This window comes from Geotrypetes seraphini, chromosome 8 (genome assembly GCF_902459505.1).
Source record: "Geotrypetes seraphini chromosome 8, aGeoSer1.1, whole genome shotgun sequence".
NCBI lineage: Eukaryota > Metazoa > Chordata > Amphibia > Gymnophiona > Dermophiidae > Geotrypetes > Geotrypetes seraphini.
In genome coordinates this window covers 92650044-92670714 of record NC_047091.1, presented here as the reverse complement: position 1 = coordinate 92670714, position 20671 = coordinate 92650044, and the positions used below count along the sequence as shown (strand labels likewise).

General features: G+C 43.0%; 1 protein-coding gene across 1 annotated transcript in view; it reads left to right on the top strand.

Annotated features, from left to right (window-relative positions):
* The window catches only part of MYO1F (myosin IF), a 235841-nt gene that overhangs the window by 159401 nt on the left and 55769 nt on the right, over positions 1-20671 (top strand). The window contains 4 exon segments of the mRNA XM_033955757.1: positions 979-1148; positions 2593-2738; positions 9249-9395; positions 17707-17855. Coding sequence (XP_033811648.1) covers positions 979-1148; positions 2593-2738; positions 9249-9395; positions 17707-17855 — 612 coding nt within the window.

Genomic DNA, 20671 nt, shown 5'->3' with positions numbered 1-20671 from the left:
ATGTTAAACCCCCTATGGATCGTTATAAATGCCACCTTTTTCTTGTCATGATCGGGACAGCCATGCAGATGGTAACCCGAAATTGGAAGAACTATGACCACCTAAATTTTCCTTTCTGATGGGCAAATTTGTGCTCTAGCTAAAGATATGAAAAAATGAATGCCTATAGTTTGGAGCACAGTAATTTATTTAAGCTGGTTTGGGGGCCGTTGACATCATATATTACCTCACTATAGTAGGTCTTTGATTATGAGTCAGTTTTGATTTATTTTCGTACACATCCAGGAAGGGGGAGGGGCTATTTCTGTCCTAATTTGACTGGGGTGGGAGGATATTTTTAATCTGAATAGGGTAAGTTTATTGGTATAGTCTATGTTTCTGTGTTTTATTGAATAATCATTGGGTGGGAGGGAAAAAAATGGTTGGTTATGCATATTTGTAAGATGAATGTGCTTTTAACAACTTATTATATGATATAGATATAGATTTGTGTATTGCACTTTTGAAGTTTAGAAAATCAATAAAGAATTTTTTAAAAAGGAGGTGTGTCTTCCAATATTTTAAAAAGAGAGGATGAGTTTTACTTTGTTTTTTAATTGACTTTTTATGGGGAATTCTCAGAGGAATCTGAGTTCAACATTTGTAAATTTGATGCTCCATGTTATTTCTGAGTAAAAAAAACTATCCATAGAAAAAAGTAGATACGATGTCATTTGAAACTATGGATGCTGTTCAAATGAGAAAGGATGGATATACTTTCCCTTTGAAATTTAGGCACAGGGCCTGTTTGTAACTTGCCCTCTTGTATGAGTCTTTATTTTCAAAACAAAGAGATTTAAAAAAAAAAAGAAGAAACAAGGCAAATTTCAAATTAACATGAACTTCCTTGATCATAACAAGTTCTCAAAGTTAACCAAGATCTAGTTAAACTTAAGAACATCCCATGCTAACAAGCCATTTGTCACTTTTCCCACCCAGCTTCCAGCTTTCTGTATAACTTCAAGGAGCGCAGGAGGAACAGCATCAACCGAAATTTTGTGGGTGACTATCTGGGCATGGAAGAGAAGCCTGAACTTCGCCAGTTTACAGGAAAGAGGGAACGGATAGATTTTGCTGCCTCTATCAACAAGTATGACAGAAGATTCAAGGTATGTGGTTTGGCAAGATCCGTGAGGATGACAAAAAAGCAATAAAATGCACAGAGGCGATACCTCTTTTACTTCACAGCTGAAAATATTTTCAGGTGGGCCTCTGAGGGACAGGCATCTTTGTTTAGGTCACTGACAAACAGTGAATATAAGCTATGATAGAGAACTATGAGAGAAGACATCAAAAGCTAGCTGAGATTGAGATGGGAAGAGGTCACAGAACAATGGGAGAAGAGGATGAAAGCTGACAGAGGAGAGGAAGTGACAGGTAAGAGGAATGGCCAAATTAGGTAAACAAATCACAGGGAGAAAAAAATGAAAGTGAGTCAGGAGTAGTAAATTAGAAAACTGGGAGTAATAGGTTGCCCTGATAGCTTAGTTGCAATGCTGCACACAGGAATATAAAGGACCTAGTCTGAATGAATCCAGGGTCAGGTCTTCTGCCATCTGTGTTGGCTAAGACTGCTGTGGAGGGAGCATTCACAGCTTCTGTGAGGGGGAGAAAGAGACTCTAGTCATTGTAAAATAATTACATCTAGTGGCCAGGCTTAGGTTCCAGAATTGCTGAATTCTAAAGGGAGCACTGATTTGTGGCTCTTGGTGATCAGCCTAGGTAAGTTGAAATAGGATATGAAATAGATGAAAATGCCAGGATAGCTTTGAATGGAGGTTCATTATCTCATATTCCGTGAGAACCGCAATACGCACATTACCCCTCTCCTAAAATCACTTCATTGGTTTCCCATCCATTTCCAATTACAATTCAAATTCCTCTTACTGACCTACAAATGCACTCAATCAGCTGTCCCTCACTATCTCTCTTCACTTATATCCCCCTATGCTTCCCTCACCCCCCCCCTCCCGCGAGCGCTGCTCAGCTGGTAAGTCCCTCCTATCTATGCCCTTCTCTTCCTCTGCCAACTCTGTCCCTTGTACCTTGCTGTGCTGTATGCTTGGAATAAGCTGCCCCAAATCCCTACGGTGGGCTCTACCTCTGGCAGTGTTCAAGACCCAGTTAAAAGCCCACCTCTTTGAGAGTGCTTTCAACTAACTCCTCTCGTCTCACCCATTCCCAACCCTATTTCATTTCTGTCTGTCCAAGTTAGATTGTAAGCTCCTCCGAGCAGGGACCACCTATTAATTGCCGAAATGTACAGCGCTGCATATGCCTTTCAGTGCTATATAAGTGATAAATAGTAGTATTAGTAGTTTCCCAATAGGGGCCAGTTCCTCTTGAGCTTAGGACCAAAGGAGCAGGAGGAATCTGTACATCCAAAATAAAGACATGTCACAGAGAAAAGAGTGACAGAAAGTTGGATCACTAAGAGATAGTTGGGTCATGGAAGCTAGGCAGCAGTGACACATAGGCATTATCCAGATCAGAAAATTGACTTTTCTTCCTGTCTTTTTATACCAATTCTTTCTGCTTCTACCCACATCTCAGTCAATAAAGCGGGACTTCATGGTGACCCCCAAGCACCTGTACCTGATTGGGCGTGAAAAAGTGAAGAAAGGACCAGAGAAGGGTCAGATAAAGGAGGTGCTGAAGAAGAAGGTGGAGATCCAAGCCATCAGGGGTGTCTCCTTGAGGTGAATTAATGGTTTTCATAATTCCTTTTTTTTTTTTTTTAAATCCTCCCTCCTCTCCAGGTATCAGATGAAAGGTTTGTCTATCCTGGATCGACACTTGTCCAGAACTAGTAAAAATAATAAGGAAACTATTTACCTCCACATCTTGTACACTGACAGATATCCAAGGATTAAGGATTTATTGATTTATATTCTGCCTAAAACCTAGGCAGCTCATAACAATTGTATACACTATAAAACGAATACATCAAATACCATAACAAAAATATTAAACAAAACAATATTAAAATAAAAACAATATTACTGGCAAAAATGAACCATTACATTCTTCAACACCCCACCCCACCCTTACTATAAAACAATACATCATATAATGCTAGCAAGTGTTTGGTTAAACACGACACTTTTTAACAACATCATGTAGGCACTAGTGTCAGAAAAAAATCCTGATATGAGCAGGAAGCTGGGTTTAAGAACCTACAGGCCAATGCTCAAAAACAAACATAATGCAGGTGCTACCGTGTTTCCCCCAAAATAAGACAGTGTCTTATATTAATTTTAGACCCATAAAAGGCACTAGATCAGGAGTGGGCAACTCCGGTCCTCGAGGGCTGGAATCCAATCGGGTTTTCAGGATTTCCCCAATGAATATGCATTGAAAGCAGTGCATGCAAATAGATCTCATGCATATTCATTGGAGAAATCCTGAAAACTCGATTGGATTCCGGCCCTCAGACCAGAGTTGCCCATGTCTGCACTAGGTCTTATTTTTGGGGTATGTACATGATCATCTCTCCCTTCCTCTCCTTCACCTCAATTCTTCCTCTTTCCTTTCTCTCCCCCACATGTGCAGCATCTTTCCTCCCCTCCCTCCCATCCCTCGTGCAGCAGGACCCTTGCCCAGCTTCTCTTCCTTCCCATCCCTTGTGCAGCAGGACCCTTACCCAGCTTCGATCCCTCGTGCAGCAGGACCCTTGCCCAGCTTCCCTTCCCTCTCTCCCATCCCTTCTGCAACAGAACCCGTGAGCGAGCAACCCCCCACCGAGCACCTGCACCCACCACGCAGCCGGACTCCCATCCTTCCCTCTCTCCCATCCAAACCCCGCTGACCGCAAGCCCTACATACCTCCTTAAGCAGCGTCGGGCCGGCAGCACTCTAAATAGGCTGCTTCGGCCTTGTCAGCTCATGAATTCACTCTACGCGTTACTGATGATGTCATCAGTAACACAGCAAAGTGAATTCACGGGTGGACAAAGACAATGCAGCCTGTTTAGAGTGCTGCTGGTCCAACACTGCTTCGGAAGGTACTGTATGTAGGGCTCGCTCACAGATGGTGGGATATGGATGGGAGGAAGGGAAGGATGGGGGTTCGGCTGTGCGGCGGTTGTTCGGGGGGAGGCGGTGCTCGATCAAGGGTTCGACTGCACAAGGGATGGGAGGGAGGGAGGGAAGAGAAACTGCCAGCGAATCCTGGGACTAGGGCTTATTTTAGGGGTAGGGCTTATATTAAGACCTACCCCAAAAATCCTGCTAGGGCTTATTTTTGGGATAGGTCTTATTTTCGGGGAAACACAGTAGAAGCAATTGGCACATTAGTGAGTGCAGAATACTTAGAGGACTCTGGTGTGGGAGATAATTAGTGTGCCAAAGTTTAGTGCACATAGCATACGAATGTAGTCAAACAGAATGTTGATGAGATCATCTCCTTTTCCCTCCCAATGCTCAAAGAACATCGCAGAAAACAAAGCTGTCCTTACTACTGAAACTTAATGCCAGTTCGGAGCAGGCATTAGCGTGTTTGAAGACCCAAGTTTCCAAGTTTATTCAGTACTTGATATATCGCTTTGGCAAATGCATCTATGCGGTGTACATTTAAAATAGGAACTAGGATTAAAGTAAAAATGAAATGTACAGTCCTAAAAGAGGAATATGAAATTACATTACTAATAGCATAAGACAGGTAAAGTATAGTAACATAGTAAATGACGGCAGATAAAGACCTGAGTGGTCCATCCAGTCTGCCCAATCATAGTGTGTTCCATAAATTAATTTAGTTTAAATGGTCCTTTTTCTTAGATATTTCTGGGCCAGAAACCCCGAGCCCTGCCCAGTAGTATGCTTAGGTTCTATCAACTGGAGTTTCTATCAAAGCTCACTTCAGCCCATCTTAACCATCCCAGCCATCAAAACCCTCCCCAGCCCGTCCTCAACTGAATGTTTATATACAGTACACATGCCACACATTTATATATGGTACGCATTCCATGCATCAACCACCCTCTCCGTAAAGAAGAATTTCCTAACATTACTCTTGAATCTACCACCTCTCAACCTCAAATTATGCCCAACTGGTTTTACCATTTTCCTTTCTCTGAATAGATTTTGTTCTACGTTAATACCTTTGAAGTATTTGAACGTCTGAATCATATCTCCCTGTCCCTCCTTTCCTCTAGGGTATACGTATTCAGGGCTTCCAGTCTCTCCTCATACGTCTTCTGGCACAAACTTTCTACCAATTTTGTCGCCTTCCTCTGGACCGCTTCAAGTCTTTTTTATATCTTTCGCCAGATACGGTCACCAAAATTGAACACAATACTCCATCGACCTGTACAGGGGCATCAACACCTTCTTCCTTCTACTGGCTACGCCTCTCTCTATACAGCCTAGCATCATTCTGGCAACAGCCACTGCCTTGTCACACTGTTTCTTCACCTTTAGATCCTCAGATACTATCACCCCAAGGTCCCTCTCCCCATCCATGCATATCAGCCTCTCACATCCCAGCACATACAGCTCCTTCTGATTTCTAATTCCCAAATGTATTACTCTGCACTTCTTTGCATTAAATTTTAGTTGCCAGATATTAGGCCATTCTTCTAACTTTTGCAGATCCTTTTTCATGTTTTCCACTCCCTCCTCGGTGTCCACTCTGTTATAAATCTTGGTATCGGCCCCAAAAAGGAAAACTTTTCCTTCTAACCCTTCAGCAATGTCGCTCACAAAGATATTGAAGAGGTCCCAGCTACTAAATATTGATTCTCATTGAGTCCTGCCGGAAATATAAGCAAATTAGATGAAAACTATTAACCAAATGCATCCCAAAATAAAAAAAGATTTGAAATATGATTTGAAACGTTCAAGATTAGATACAAGTCTGATATGGTTTGGAAGAGCATTTCAAAGTTCTGGGCCATTAACTCAAAAGATACGTTCTCTAGTAGATGCACATGTAACATATCTTACAGATGGAATAGTAAGAAGATTTTGTTAAAGAGAACGAAGCATATGAGAAGGTGTTTGGTATCAAGTAATTATTGAAATAAATTGGAGATTAGAGTAGATTGTGTCTTAAAAATCAAAATCTTATATGTCAAATGGTGATTAATATATAGCCAATGAGCTGACTTCAAAAGAGGAGTAACATGGTTAAATTTATTTTTTCCAGTTATTAATTTTATGGAAATATTTTGAACTAATTGTAAAGAATTAATATCCTTGCATCTAGTACCATAGTATAAGGAATTACAGTAATTGAGTATGCTAATTACTAAAGAATGGATAAGAATATTGATGGAAGATGGAAGTAGAAGATATATTGAACGAATAAGACGTAATTTGTAATAACTACGTTGTACAGTAGTAGAAATTTGCATTTGAAAAGATAATTTCCCATAATTCTGTCTGTAAAATCTGCCAGTTTTTCTTTAAATTTAGAAGCAGAAAAAAGCCCATGCAAGCCCCTTAACACTGACAGCAGCAGTGAGACCAATGTGTGAGAGTCAGAGCAAACCCGAAACTGAAAGCACACATTGGCGTCTGTTTCCAACTTAAATACAGTAAAACCTTGGTTTGCGAGTATAATTCGTTCTAGACGCATGCTTGTAATCCAAAGCACTCATATCAAAGCGAATTTCCCCATAGGAAATAATGGAAACTCAGACGATTCGTTCCATATCCCAAAAACTTTAATACAAAATATTATACGTACTTGTATTGCAAGACCTCGCTCATTTAGAACAGTCATTACACTCCCACAGCGTCAGAGAGAGAAGAACCATCGGCTCAATTGTGCTGATGTGACGTGTGTATACTGTATGTACTTATATTGCAAGACATTGTTATATATCAAGTTAAAATTTAATAAAATATTTTCCTTGCCTTGCAAAACACTTGCAAACCAAGTTACTTGCAATCCAAGGTTTTACTGTATAAGCCTTCTAAGTAAAAAAAAAAATTGGAAAGTTTATACTTAAAGGTGCTGAAAACAGGTGCCAATGTGTGCTTTACCTTCAGGTTTGCTTGGCACATGTGCACAACAGCTGAGCTTACCACACAACCTTTATGCGCATGCACCAGGCATGTTCCTTCCCCTTAACTTCCCAATGCTCAATTCTACCAGCGCACATATTCAAGTAATTTGCATGCCATAAGTGTAGGGTTACCAGATTTTTTAAGTTAAAAAAAGTACACATGGCCCCACCCTGTTCCACCCCCCAGTCACGCCCTGTTCTGCCTCCAGCCCTGCCCCCTGTGTGTGACATCATCCGCGCATGCTCGGAAACCCTCCAGATGTGGCTGGAGCTCAGGGCTTTCCAAAACCTGGACAAACTGCTGGGTTTTGGAAAGTCCATCTGGTCACCCGAACAGTCCTCTAAAAAGAGGACAAGTCCATGTTTTCCCGGACATCTGGTAACCCTAATTCAGAGTGTGTGAGGACATCTGCTTTCCTTATGCAGTTCCTGGTTGATATTTAGCTGAGGCCCGTATTAATGTCTTAGGCAGGTCCTGACTAAATATCAGCCGGGACCTGCGTAAGATCCAGTGGCCAGCATGGCCCTGGATATTCATTCAATGCTGGTGCCCAGGCATTGTCTGGCATTAAATATCTGGGCCTAATTCTGTCCACACTGGTCAGCTGCCAGCTGAATATTGACTAGTCAGGTTAAAACACATACTGATGGATCTTTGAGTTTGTGTCTTAGGACTGCAGTTGTTCTTTGCTTTCTCCAAGAAGCTACCTGCCAGGTGTTGCCTAATGGATGCACTGGCTCTGTCTAGCCCATTCATTATTAGAAAAATCGTTCTTCCAGGCTAGCTAGCTGAGATCTGGGGAAACCAGTGTTCATATCTCACTGCTTGTCATTATAATCTTGAGCAAGTTACAACCCTCCCTTGCTTCAGCTACAAACTTAGATCACCAACAAATGAGAAAAGCAATTTTAGAAAGCCACAAATCATACATGGTGATCCACTTAGAAACATGATGACAGATAAAGGCCAAATGGCACATCCATTCTACCCATCCTTTGGATCCACTATCTCCTCTTCTCTCCCAAAGAGAACCCATTTGCCTTTCTCACGCTTTTTTGAATTCAGACACAATCTTTGTCTCCACCACCTATTCCACACATCTACCAAAGTATTTCTTTAGATTACTCCTGAGCCTAACACCTCTTAACTTCATCCTATGCCCTCTCATTCCGGAGCTTCCTTTCAAATGGAAGAGACTCACCTCATTCACTTTTATGCCATGTAGGTATTTAAACGCCTCTATCCACATCACTTTTAGATAGCAAAGGAGGGTGGACAGGAAGAAGCTGATATTCAGCCACCAGGAGGCAGCTGACATACCTCCCATTGTCAGTGACGACTGCAGATATTCAGTGCAGGGCCATTTTCATTGACTAACATTGAATATCCAGGGTATCTTTGGCCGGTGCTAAGTTAATATTCAGCACTGGCTGGCTAAGTTAATTGCAGCCAGAGATAGGCTGCTAAATTTAGCCAGTGAGCACAGAATATTGCTGGTTATCACATGAGTTAGCCAGTTAACTTTTAACCGCTAACTATGAATATTCAGCAAAGATAGCCAGTTATCTTGCACCGAATATTCTCATTTTACCGTTTAAGTTAGGGTTACCAGATGTCCAGATTTACCCAGACATGTCCTCTTTTTAGAGGACTGTCTGGGTATCTGGACAGTTTCCTGGACTGGAGGGAATTTGTCCGGGTTTTTGGACTCACTCTCTCCAGTCCAGCCTCCACCCTGGAAATAAATATGGCTCTCTTGTTGGCCTGGCCGCAAGCAGTCTGTTTTGAGGCTGCCTCCTGTTGACCGGCTGCACTTGAGTAAGGAAGGGAGAGAAGGAGGGGGGAGAGGGAACGAGGGAGTTCGCAGCTCAGGACTGCTGCCTGCTTCTGCCACTTTGGGGCTTGAGGGAGGGAGGGGGGGGCTTTGCGGCTCAGGACCGCTGCTGCACTGGTGCTTTTGGGCGGGAGGGGGTGAGGAATTGAGTGTGCTTGACAAGGTTTCTAACACTCTCTCAATTAACCAGAAAAATAGTTATCCAGAATCCACCAATCCCCGTGGATGCCGGATAACTGAGATTCTACGTTGAAACTTGAGTTTGAAGCTCCTGATTCGGTTGCTGCCCAGACTGCAAAAGACCATCTTATTAACTTTGACCCTGACCTTTCATTTTGTCTTGTTTGTTTTTTTAATTTGGTAGCATGAGGCAAGATGATTTCTTCATTCTTCATGAGGTCGAGCATGACAGCTTGCTAGAGTCCATGTTTAAGACGGAACTGCTCAGCCTCTTGTGCAAACGCTATGAGGAGATCACCAAAACCAAGCTACAGCTCCGCTTCGCAGATGCGTAAGGAGTCAATAAGATATAAAGGGAATCCAGGAGGGGGGGAGAAGAAGGTGGGAAGCCAGACACTGCTATTTCACCTAAGCTCCAGCCAATCAATAGATAGAAGCTGTATTCTAACTCACTGAACTTTGCTCAGGAACAAGAGGCCTTGTGTTTCTATGCAACAACTATGGACGAAACGGTTTTTAATGGACTAACTCAATATGGCTGTGTCAATATTTTGAGAGCTTCATTCCCTTCACTGGATCAGTGAAGAAATGTCGAAAGTCCTATATCAGATAATTCAGATAATAAAATGGGCAAGCAATTTATTTAATAACCCCCCCCGCCTTTTACAAAACTATAGCATGGTTTTTAGTGCTGGCCATAGCGATAACAGCTCCAACGCACATAGAATTCCTGAGTATCAGAGCTGTTACCGCCACAGCTGGCGCTAAAAATTGTGCCACGGTTTTGTAAAAAGGGGGGTTATTTATTTACCGTATTTTTTGGACCATAAATGCACTTTTTCCACTCCCAAAAAGAGGGTTGAAAAAGGTGGTGTGTCTTATGGACCGAATGCACTGCGCGCCTTACTAACTGTAGCCAATCACAGAGCGGCGCGGGACCAAGCAGGAAGCGCAAAGGTCACGCTCCTGCATTGTGCGTCACTCTTCTAAGACAAAAGCAGCCATCCAGGAGACCAGGCTGGACCACCGCCACTAAAAAAGGTACCGGGGGGCTGTGGGCGGCTTCGGGCTGTGGGCTTTCGGCTTCCCAGCACCAGACCAACCTAAGTGTAGAGAAGGAAAAACCAAGAAGAAAAAAAAATTCTGAACCAAATTTTTTTTTCTTGGTTTTTCCTCCTCTACAGGTGGGTGCGTCTTATGGTCCGAAAAATAAGGTAATTCGTTTTCTATCCCATTTTCCCTAAATAGCTCAGAACAGGTTACAGGTTAAATATACATAATATAGTTAACAGGTTATGATTTGTACTGGATTTATCCTAATTTGACACATATTAGGGATCTAATACCAATATATATAGTATACAGGTTACAATTTGCCATAGTTCCAGTGCAAGGTTCTTCAATACAAGTTTTATCCTATGTGAGATATACTAGGGAATCTAATACCAATATACATAATATGCAAGTTACAGGATAAATTTGACATAGATACAATGCAAGATTTATCAATATAAGTTTTTTCCTAATGTGACAATCGATATACATTAATTTTTTTTGTAACCTATCAGTCTTAGGCAGGGGAGTTAGGCGAAGAGGTATGTTTTTATTGCTTTTCAAATGAGGGATGAATCAATACTCCAACTCTGCAGGGCAGTTCTGTAAATTGGTGCCAACCCTAACTTGCCACTGACACATATCAGAGGTGCCTCAATTGGCAGGTATGCACATAAGTGTATTAGACACCATTCTATAAGGTTGCGCCTAAGTGCTATAGTGCATAGCTACAAGGGGGCATTATATGTGGGTGGAACATGGGTGGGTTATAACATGTCTCCAACGTATTCATATAGTTATATGCTTTGCATGGTGCACTTAGGGAGAAATTCTAGGCGCTAAGTTAATTGACAAACACAGATTGAAACGACAAGAAAGAGCCTACTGGAGCCAAAATAATATGCACCAGAATCATACCTACGTAGGTGCTTTCTGGCGCTTAATGCTACTATGGATATGACTAATGCTAGAAGTGGCATTAGGCACCGAAAAAGCACCTACGTAGATGCGATTCATGACAAAAAGAGGTGCCGGAAATATAGGCCTGGAAAACTCTGGCCTACATTTCTGGCGCCTATCTTTCCTGGAGGCGCAATTCACTATATGATTGACATGGGATCGGCAGCCGCTTTTTAGGCAACTGCCGATATTGGCACCATACAGAGTACCCAGGCCTTAGTTGCTCCCTTTTACACCTGCCATAGAGCTGGCATAAATGATCACAGCTAAATTTTGTCACACCAATTCCAATTTACGCTAGAATTCTATAACAGCTTCTTTGTGAGCAATGTGCCAAGTTACTGAATTGCACCCCTGATTGTAGAATGTCTGTTTTTAGAGCTCTTGTTCTAGCCCAAGAGTTCTCAGCTCCAGCTCTGAAATCTCACACACTGGCCTGATTTTCAGGATGTCCATGATGAATATTCATGAAAGACATTTGCCTGCCCATGGTCTGTTGCATAGATATGTTAACTGGAGAAAGAGAAAACTATAAAGAAAGATTAATCTTACCGCGATAATCTTCTTTCTAGTAGAAAGGCATACGAGTCTTGAACCAACAGGTTATTCTCCTTTATTCGTAAGTTTGTAGAAGGCATCATGTACCTTTTTTCTCTCGGATCAGCCTCCTGCATCTCTGGGCTGTGCCCCATCTCCTCAGTTCGTATCAAAGCAGTTGACAATTCCTATAAAAGGAGAGATAAGGAAGCGGGAAATGAGGTACTCCCCAACCAGCCAATTCTGTTCTGAGCCATAACAAGTCAAAGGCAACAAATCAATGCCAATATAAATATAACTAAGAACAAGGTGGAAATGAACAAGCCACCTACCTGAATGCAAACAGTACTAACATGTAGCTGTCAAGTCTCTCGTTTTTCTCATTGGAACAGACAGATCAATTAGTACTCTTTGGAACTATCTGACAACAGATACCAACATCTGGAAATGCATACATGTCTGAGACAGCAAGCAGGGTAATTGAAATCTGACAGGGCAGCCTTCAAGACTCATATGCCTTTCTACTAGAAAAAAAGATTAAGGAAAGAACCTAATCATCCTTTCTAGTACAAAAGGCATACGAGTTTTGAACCAGTGGGATATCCCAAAGCAGTCCCCCGAGTCTAGGGCAGGACAGATGAGCCTGCTGTAAGCACCGAGGACCCAAAAGCAGTGTCCTTTCACGCTGCCACCTCCACTCTGTAAAATTTTGTGAAAGTATGAAGGGTGGACCATGTAGTTGCCCTACAAATTTCCTTGGGCGGAACTGCCTTGGATTCCATCTATGAAGAAGCCACATCCCTCATAGAGTATGCTCTCAAAGCAATCGGTGGTTGCATACCACACCCAATACATGCTAGCAATAGCTGTATGAATTCACCTGGAGCTAGGAGCCTTAGAGGCTGTTTTTTCCAGGTGGTTAAGGCTTGTTAGCACAAAAAGATGATCTTAGATGTGAAAATCATTTGTCACCTCTTGAAGACCCTAGGCCTTCACAGATAACAGAGAAAAACTCTTTAACATCCAGCAATGCCAAAACTTTATGGGCTTTTAACACAGATAGTTTACTACCTGATTGACGTGGAAGGCCAAGACCACTTTGGTAGAAGGAAGGAACCGTGTGGAGGGAGTTTCCATAAGCCTGAGGAAAGACTCTCTGCACGACAGAGTTTGTAGCTCCAAAACTCTTCTTGCTGAGGCAATAGCTACTAGAAAAACCATCTTAATGGTAAAATCCATCAGAGACGCCTCTCGCAAAGCTCAAAGGGAGCCTTACTGAGGGCTTACAAAACCAAATTAAAATCCCACATCAGGAATGGCTGTCATAGAAGAGGATGCAGCCACAATTCTTTAAAAAATCTGGTTAACAACTGGATGAGGGGCCAAGGAAACCTTTTCTACTCGAACCCTAAAATATAAGAGTTTTGCCACTTATACTTTGAGGGAGCTAATGGCCAAAACCCTTTTGAGACTATCCTGGAGAAACACTAGGACAACTGACATTGGCATTTTCACCAGCTCCACATTCTCCTTAGCACACTAGTGCTGAAAAGCATAAGCTGCAAAAGTCACTGGTTTCTTAGATCTGAGGAGGGTATCAATAACCACCTTTGAGTAGTACTTCCTCACTCATGAGCCACACCAGAAGCCTAAAGTGTTCCAGATCCTCCAGGACAATAGGACCCTGCGAAGCAGAGTCGATACAATGGCAGTTTGAGACACTTGTCCCTCTATAGATGAACCAGATCCGCATACCACAGCTGATGTAGCCAATCTGGAGCACCCAGGATTACCAATCCCAGATGGTTCATTATTCTTCAAATGACCCAGCCCACTATGGGCCATGAGGGAGAAAATGTACAACAACCCTTTCTCTGGGCACTGTCATACTAGAGGGTTCATGCTGGCGCTTTCAGGCTCAAATCTTTGACTGAAGAATCAAGAGACTTTTATGTTGACTGCTAATGCCATCAAATCAAATGTTGGATGCCCCCATCAATGCACAATGTTGTCAAAGGCCCTCTGAGCTAAGGACCATTCCCCAGGTCTAGGGTATGCCAGCCGAGATAGCCAGCCTGCACATTGTCCACTCTGGATATTTGCACTGCTGGTAAGAGTTTACAGGTAGGCTACCACCCAGCAAAACAATAACTGGGCCTCTAGTTTCAATGCAGCACCCTTGTGCCTCCCTGCCTGTTAACATAGGCCACCGCTGTGGCATTGTCTGAGAAAACCTGGACCATTTTGCCTTCCAGGGAGTTCTCCAATGTCTGTAGAGCTAGACAACTGGCTCATAGCTCCAAGTGGATGATCGAACACTTCCCCTGCGAGGGCAACCATTAATCCTGGACTAGAAGACCCTCGCAATGAAACCCCCCCCCCCCCCAGCTGTAAAGGCTAGCATCTGTCATCAGGATCACCCAAGAGGATATGCAAGCCTTTTTCCAGTGACTCCGGCTGAAGCCACCAATGCAAATTTTGACACGCTTCTGCCATCTAGGGCAGTGACCTCTGCAGAGAATCTGCCTATGAAGTCCAGCGGGACAATAGTGTGTCAAGGAGAGGAAGTAGATGAACTTTCACCCACAAATCAACCTTTATGGTTGTCAGCATCAACCCCAGCACCTGCAGATAGTGCCAAGCCAGGGGAGCTGGCAAAAACCAGGATCTCCAAAATCTAGCATCTTAGTTTCTCTTTACGTGTCTCTGGGAAAAAAAAAAAAAAAATCACGGCCTTCTGCCAGGTTGAAGCAAATTCCCAAGTATTCTAAGGATTGCATGGACTCCAAGGGACTTTTCTGAAAGTTAATAATCCAACCAAGGTCCTGAAGGACCTGGACAACTTGTGCCACTGTCTCTCTCTCGTGCTTGGATGAAGCTCTGATCAGCCAATTAGCCAAGTGCAGGTGCACTGCAACCATGACCATATCTTAGTAAAGGTGTGAGGTGCCGTTGCCAGACCGAATGTGAGCACTGAGAACTAGAAATGGCTTCCAGTTCATGGAATCTAAGGAACTTCCTCTGATAAATCTAGAGATGCCAGAAATTCCCCTGGTGCCACCAAAGCTATGACCGAATGCACAGTCTCCATTGACCGCATTGACTGACTTCAGTTCCAAGACTGTGCTCCAGTCGTCTGAGACTTTCTTGGGCATGATGAAATATATGGAGTATCTGCCCAAGCCTGACTCTTCAGCTGGTATGGGTTCTACGACCTGAATATCCAGAAGCTGTGTCACCGCTGTTCGGACTCTGACCGCTTTCTCTGACCAATTGTCCAGAGAGTCCACAAACAGGTCCAGTAGAGGACAAAAGAATTCAAGCTTGTATCCCTCTCGAATGATATCCAGTGGTCCAAACAAGTCCTTGCCCAAGCCTCCCAATAGGCTGGCAACCTTTCTCCAATCAGTGGGGGTTAGACTAACTGACCTAGCGACATTGGAACTTCTTGGAAGCTGCTGCAGGGTGCACACTAGAGGTCAGAGCACTCCTAGAGCCACCAAACCTCTGCCAAGATCCTTGAAATGATCTTTGGGCAATAGAACCTACTGAGGACTGATGAGATCGATAAGAACCCCCAAAGGAACTACAATCTGACACACACACACACACACCCCAGAGGCCTGCAGTCTGGTATCTGGCAAGGACTTCTGGCAACAATCTGCCAAACTGGCCATAAGATTGTCTTTTTTTTCCCCAAAGAGCATTTGGCCCTTGAACAGAAACCTGTTCAAAGTGGCCTTCAATGCTGAATCTCCTGCCCTATGCCTGATCCAGAGCGTTCTACGGGTGGAAATTGAATAAGCAGAAACCTTGCTCAAAACTCTGAAAACATTATATAGAGCATCTGCCACATAATCCACTCCAAAAGTAGAAAACTGGAAGTATAGAAACATAGAGAAACATAGAAAAATGACGGCAGAAAAGGGCTATAGCCCACCAAGTCTGCCCATACCCAAAAACCCGCCCCCCTGACTTTACTCCCCTAGAGATCCCACGTGAATATCCCATTTTCTCTTAAAATCTGATACGCTGCTGGCCTCAATCATCTGCAGTGGGAGTTTGTTCCAATGATCCACCACTCTTTCGGTGAAGAAGTATTTTCTGTAGTCACTATGAAACTTCCCTCCCCTGATTTTCAGCGGATGCCCTCTGGTGGTCGAGGGTCCTATGAGACAGAAGATACCATCTTCCGACTCGGTACGGCCCGTGATGTACTTAAATGTTTCAATCATGTCTCCCCTCTCTCTTCGTTCCTCAAGTGAGTATAGCTGCAATTTATTCAGCCTTTCTTCATACATGAGATCCTTGAGCCCCAAGACCATCCTGGTGGCCATTCGCTGAATGGACTCAATTCTCAGCACATCCTTCCGGTAGTGTGGTCTCCAGAATTGAACACAATACTCCAAATGAGGTCTCACCATGGATCTGTACAGCGGCATTATGACCTCAGGTCTCCTGCAGACAAAACCTCTACGGATACAACCCATCATTTGCCTTGCCCTGGAGGAAGCATTCTCCACTTGATTGGCAGCCTTCATGTCATCACTAATGAACACCCCTATGTGTCATAACAATCTGTTATGGAAGGTGTTTGTAACAAAATAAGCCAGTTGCTGCCTTTAGACCCAAGGCCAAGGTCTCAAATTGCCTTTTGAGGACTAAATCCACTCTGTGGTCTTGTGCATCCTTTTAAAGTTATTCTGCCTTCACTAGGCAGTGAAGTAGGTTTAGTCACTAGTATTACCAATAAATCCAAGTTAGGTGGCACCAACAGTTGCTGAAAATCCAGAGCCATCATATACATCTTTGTCATAGTCCTGACAACCCACAGGGGATCTTCAGGAGTCTCCCAAAGCCCTGCCAGCATCTCGGTAATATCTGGATGCAAAAGAAAAAATGTGGTCTGAGCCTTAGAGCTGCACATAACTGAAAGTTGAGCCGCACAGGTCTGACCCCCCAAACTGAGCCATCTGTGAATGAGATGCCCTAGAAGTATCAAAGGGGGCTAAGCCTAGCACTCCCACCCCTCCCTCCATGTGCCCTGCGGTATATGGAACACAGACGTTTCTGAGCTGGCCATCCAGCCTGAATCTGGCATGAATCCTCATTAAAACAGCCTACGGAGTCCATCTGGAACAATTTTAAGTAAAACTGAGGTGTTTTGAGGCAGATAAAGGCTTTTAAAATCAAATCAAGAAATCTAAGATGGCCATCGCAGCAGTGTTTTAGCTCCAAAAACAGCCCGGGAGAGCTAAATAAAAACACAGAAAATCCTACAAAGAGTTTTTTGGAGATGGGGGGGAGGACACAAATACCAGCCCCAGAAACCTCTAAAACTTCAATCTGTAGACTACCCCGATGTCTCCCATAGGCTACATTAGCCAGTACTCACTGTTGTGCTAGTGTTGTGCCTGCTTCAGCTCAAACTAAAGCTGGACAATGGAGAAAAAAGCTTCTTCAGAGAAGCATGAAATTCCAAGCCAAATGCTTGTTTGTTCAGGCTGCCAGTCAGACCCTGAATGAGCCTGAGACCCCAGACCCCCACAGTATCTCACATGTCGCAGGAGGGGGGAAACACACAGCCGCCACCCGCTATAGCCCTCAGGACTGACAGGGGGCCACAGAGCCTGTGCTCAAGTTTCAGTAAAAACTAAGAGCAATCTGTGCTCCCAGGGGAATGGTCCCCGAGCCACCAAAGTGTTAGGACTGTCTGGACAGGTAGGTTCTCTGTTAAATGGTTGCCCTCTCGGCTAAAGACTTCTGACCCCAGAGTCTGTGTTTTCTCCCAAGCAGAGCTGTCCCAGTCAAACTAGGAACCTCTGGAGCACCACAAGCCTCACAGTTCGGATTAGGACCTGAAAATAAAACATCTAAATTAGAGCAGATCAAAAAGACGCCTTTCAACTCACTTGTAGAAGTAAAAACTGAGGAGATCGGACACAGCCCAGAGATGCAGGAGGCGAAACTGAGAAAAAGGTAGATGATGCCTTCTACAAATTTATGAGTAAAGGAGAATAACCCATTGGTTCAAGACTCATATACCTTTTGCACTAAAAGGGAATAGATTTTATGATGCGTTTCTTTTTCAGACTACAGTTTAAGGTGAAGAAAGAAGGCTGGGGAGGAGGAGGCACTCGGGGTGTCATGTTTACAAGAGGGCAGGGGGACATCGCTGTCTTGAAACCAGGAGGCAAAACCCTTACCATCAGCATTGGAGATGGACTGCCAAAAACCTCTAGTGAGTAGCTGGCAAGCTGTTATGAGTTCTGCTCTCTGACTTGGGTAGGTGTTACCATGAAACATTGAGAGGGGGGAAAAGTTTGGGGAGGGTAGCTGAAACAGTAGAGTAATACTGAAGGAAGCCACTGCTCTGCTGGGATGTTTGTGTTGCCAGTCTACAAACATTGCTGGCCCCTCCTACATCCCAATGGCTTGTTTTGCACATTTTTCTTTTGTACATGTTTTTTCAAAAATGGTTCATAAACAAAGATGCACATCTGAAAAATTGAATTTTTGAAAAAATAAGATAGATGTTTTGAAAATTGGCATGTTTGGTACATCTTCCGCAAAATGTCCAAATTCAGATTTGGATGTCATATAAAAATTTGCTCTCCACATCTCTTGTACACAACAAATGTTAATTTCTGAAACCCAAATCTATGTTTGTTGTGCACATAGTTTCTCCTTCTTTTCTCTGTTGGGGCCCAAGTAACCACTGGAGGTCTTAACTGTGCAGGTGATGTCCAAAAGAACAGATATTTTAGATGTAGATAATTCCACTTGCTTTCTGTGTGTTTGTCTCTGTGTTTCTGGTAGTTTCTGAACACTACCTAGTGTCACCGGCAGCCTCAGGGCGATGAGTCCTAGGGCACCAGTAACAAAAGAAAACTCTTGTGAGCCGCTACGGGCTGCACAAGGAAATAAAAAAGGTTACCATAAGAGAACACCACAACACCAGGTAAGTGTATTGCATCCAGCAAGGTCTGGGTTTATTCACAAAGCCAAACACCAAAATAAACCATTCAAACCAGCCTGCTTGCCTAGAGTTCAACTGTTCCACATTGGAAGAAAGAAAATTAATCTTGTCAGGATGTTCAAAAACAAAGTATGGTTCAAAGCAAACAAACTGTAATTCCAAACAGTCTCTCGATTAGTGCTAGCCAATTAAGTTCCAAAAACTCATAATTCAGGCTTTTCAAAGCTGCTGCTGGTTCTCCAGCCAACTAATGGTTCAAAACTTTCAAATATTTCAAAAACAGTCTTTTTGGGCTATTATCACTACCTTAGCCTGAGCTAGTGCTACGGCACTAGGCTCCAGCATCTGACTTGCTGGCCAGGGAGTGTACTATGTGTGGTCACAATTTGCAAATGATATGCTCTCAAACCCACCACAGAAGACAGAGAGCAGTCCCCAATTCCTGGGACTGGTAACAACCGTTCCCCCCACCCAGAGGGAAAGAAAAAAAAATCCAAATCCAAAAACAGTTCTTTAAATTTCTTACAGGTGCCACCAAGCACCTCACCTTCTTCAGGGTTACTCAACAATAGGCATTTAGTAAGCTTAGCCAAACAGTATCCAGGTCAAACATTTAGGCAGTTTAATTCACTTGCCTTCAGTACAGCAAACTTCCATTGGCAGGGCTCCATTCAGTAGCTCAGGATATGGCTACAGCTCCATGGTTTGAAAATCCTAGGGCATTAGGTTTGGTGGCTCCAGACCAGCCTCTGTCAGCTCCTTGCGTTCAGGCTGTTCACTGCCATCCAGAGCTCTCGTCCCTGAGCCTTCCTGCCTGCTTTTCCTTCTGCATCTCTAGCAGTTCTACTTTCTGATGTAATAGTCTGCAGCCACGCCCCAAACTCTCAGGTGAAAAGACATTGTAATTTCCCCCCTATTTGTCCTCACCACTCTTGTATGTTTTCACCCATAACTAATATTTTCTTATATGTATGTATTTTTGTATGATAATTTTTATCGCATAACAAAAGTTAGTTTATATGTTGACACCAGTGTTTTATTCGTATTTTTTTATGGTATTGTACATCGCCTAGTAATTTAAAATAGGCGATTCATTAAGAACAAATAAACTTGAAACTTGAACTTGAACTTTCCGGCTGGTTCTGCTTCCCGCCTGCAAGTGACTGCTAGGAACTAAACTATCTCTGTCTTTATTTTTACATCTTAATATTCATTAACTGGTTGTTTTTTTTTCATAGGTACTTTAGTTAGATTGTGAGCTTTCGGGACAGTACGGGAATTTCTAAGTACCTTTTCTTTATTTATCCTATTTTTATTGTTTCCTCAATGTATATTTCTATGTAAACCGCTTCGAACCTAACGGATTTAGCGGTATATAAGAAATAAAATTATTATAATTATTATTATTATTAAACTAGAGCTGTGTGGGGATTGTAGAACAGGCAAATCTGCTCTCCTGCTCCCTCTAGAGGCCAAAGAAGAAAAGTCTCCAAAATGGTTAGTTTGGGGTTTAAAATGAGCTGTTTCTAGTGCCTTTGCTCCAGGTTTCTGCACTGCTCTGGGGACAGACCTAGCAGGCAGTGGCGTACCTAGGGTATGTGGCACCCGGGGCCCATCAACACCCCCCCCCATGTAAAAAAAATTTTTTTTTATTTTTTTTTTTGCAATAACCATGAAATGGTCAGAATAGAAACAGGCAGTGAAAATTTTCTTTTATTGAACCTCATATATGTAACCATTATTCCAAACATAACATAACATAAATTATGTCTAAATTGTCATGACATTAGAAGTACATATGGAGTAGTTGCAGGTGATGCTTGGGACAGTTCTGATTGTGTTAGTTCGGTTTTATGTGTTTTTTGAATAGAAGGGTTTTTATTTCTTTTTGAAGGTTTTGCAGTCTGTGGTTGATATCAATTGGTTGTAGAGTTGGGGGTCGAGTGTTGCAGCTCGAATGGCTAGGAGGTTGTCGAACAGTTTTTTTCTTTTGACGTTTTTTGGTTGGAGGGTGTGTGAATGGTGCACAAGTTCTCCTATGTCTGTTTGAAGTGGATTGAATTATTTAGCTGAAGAAA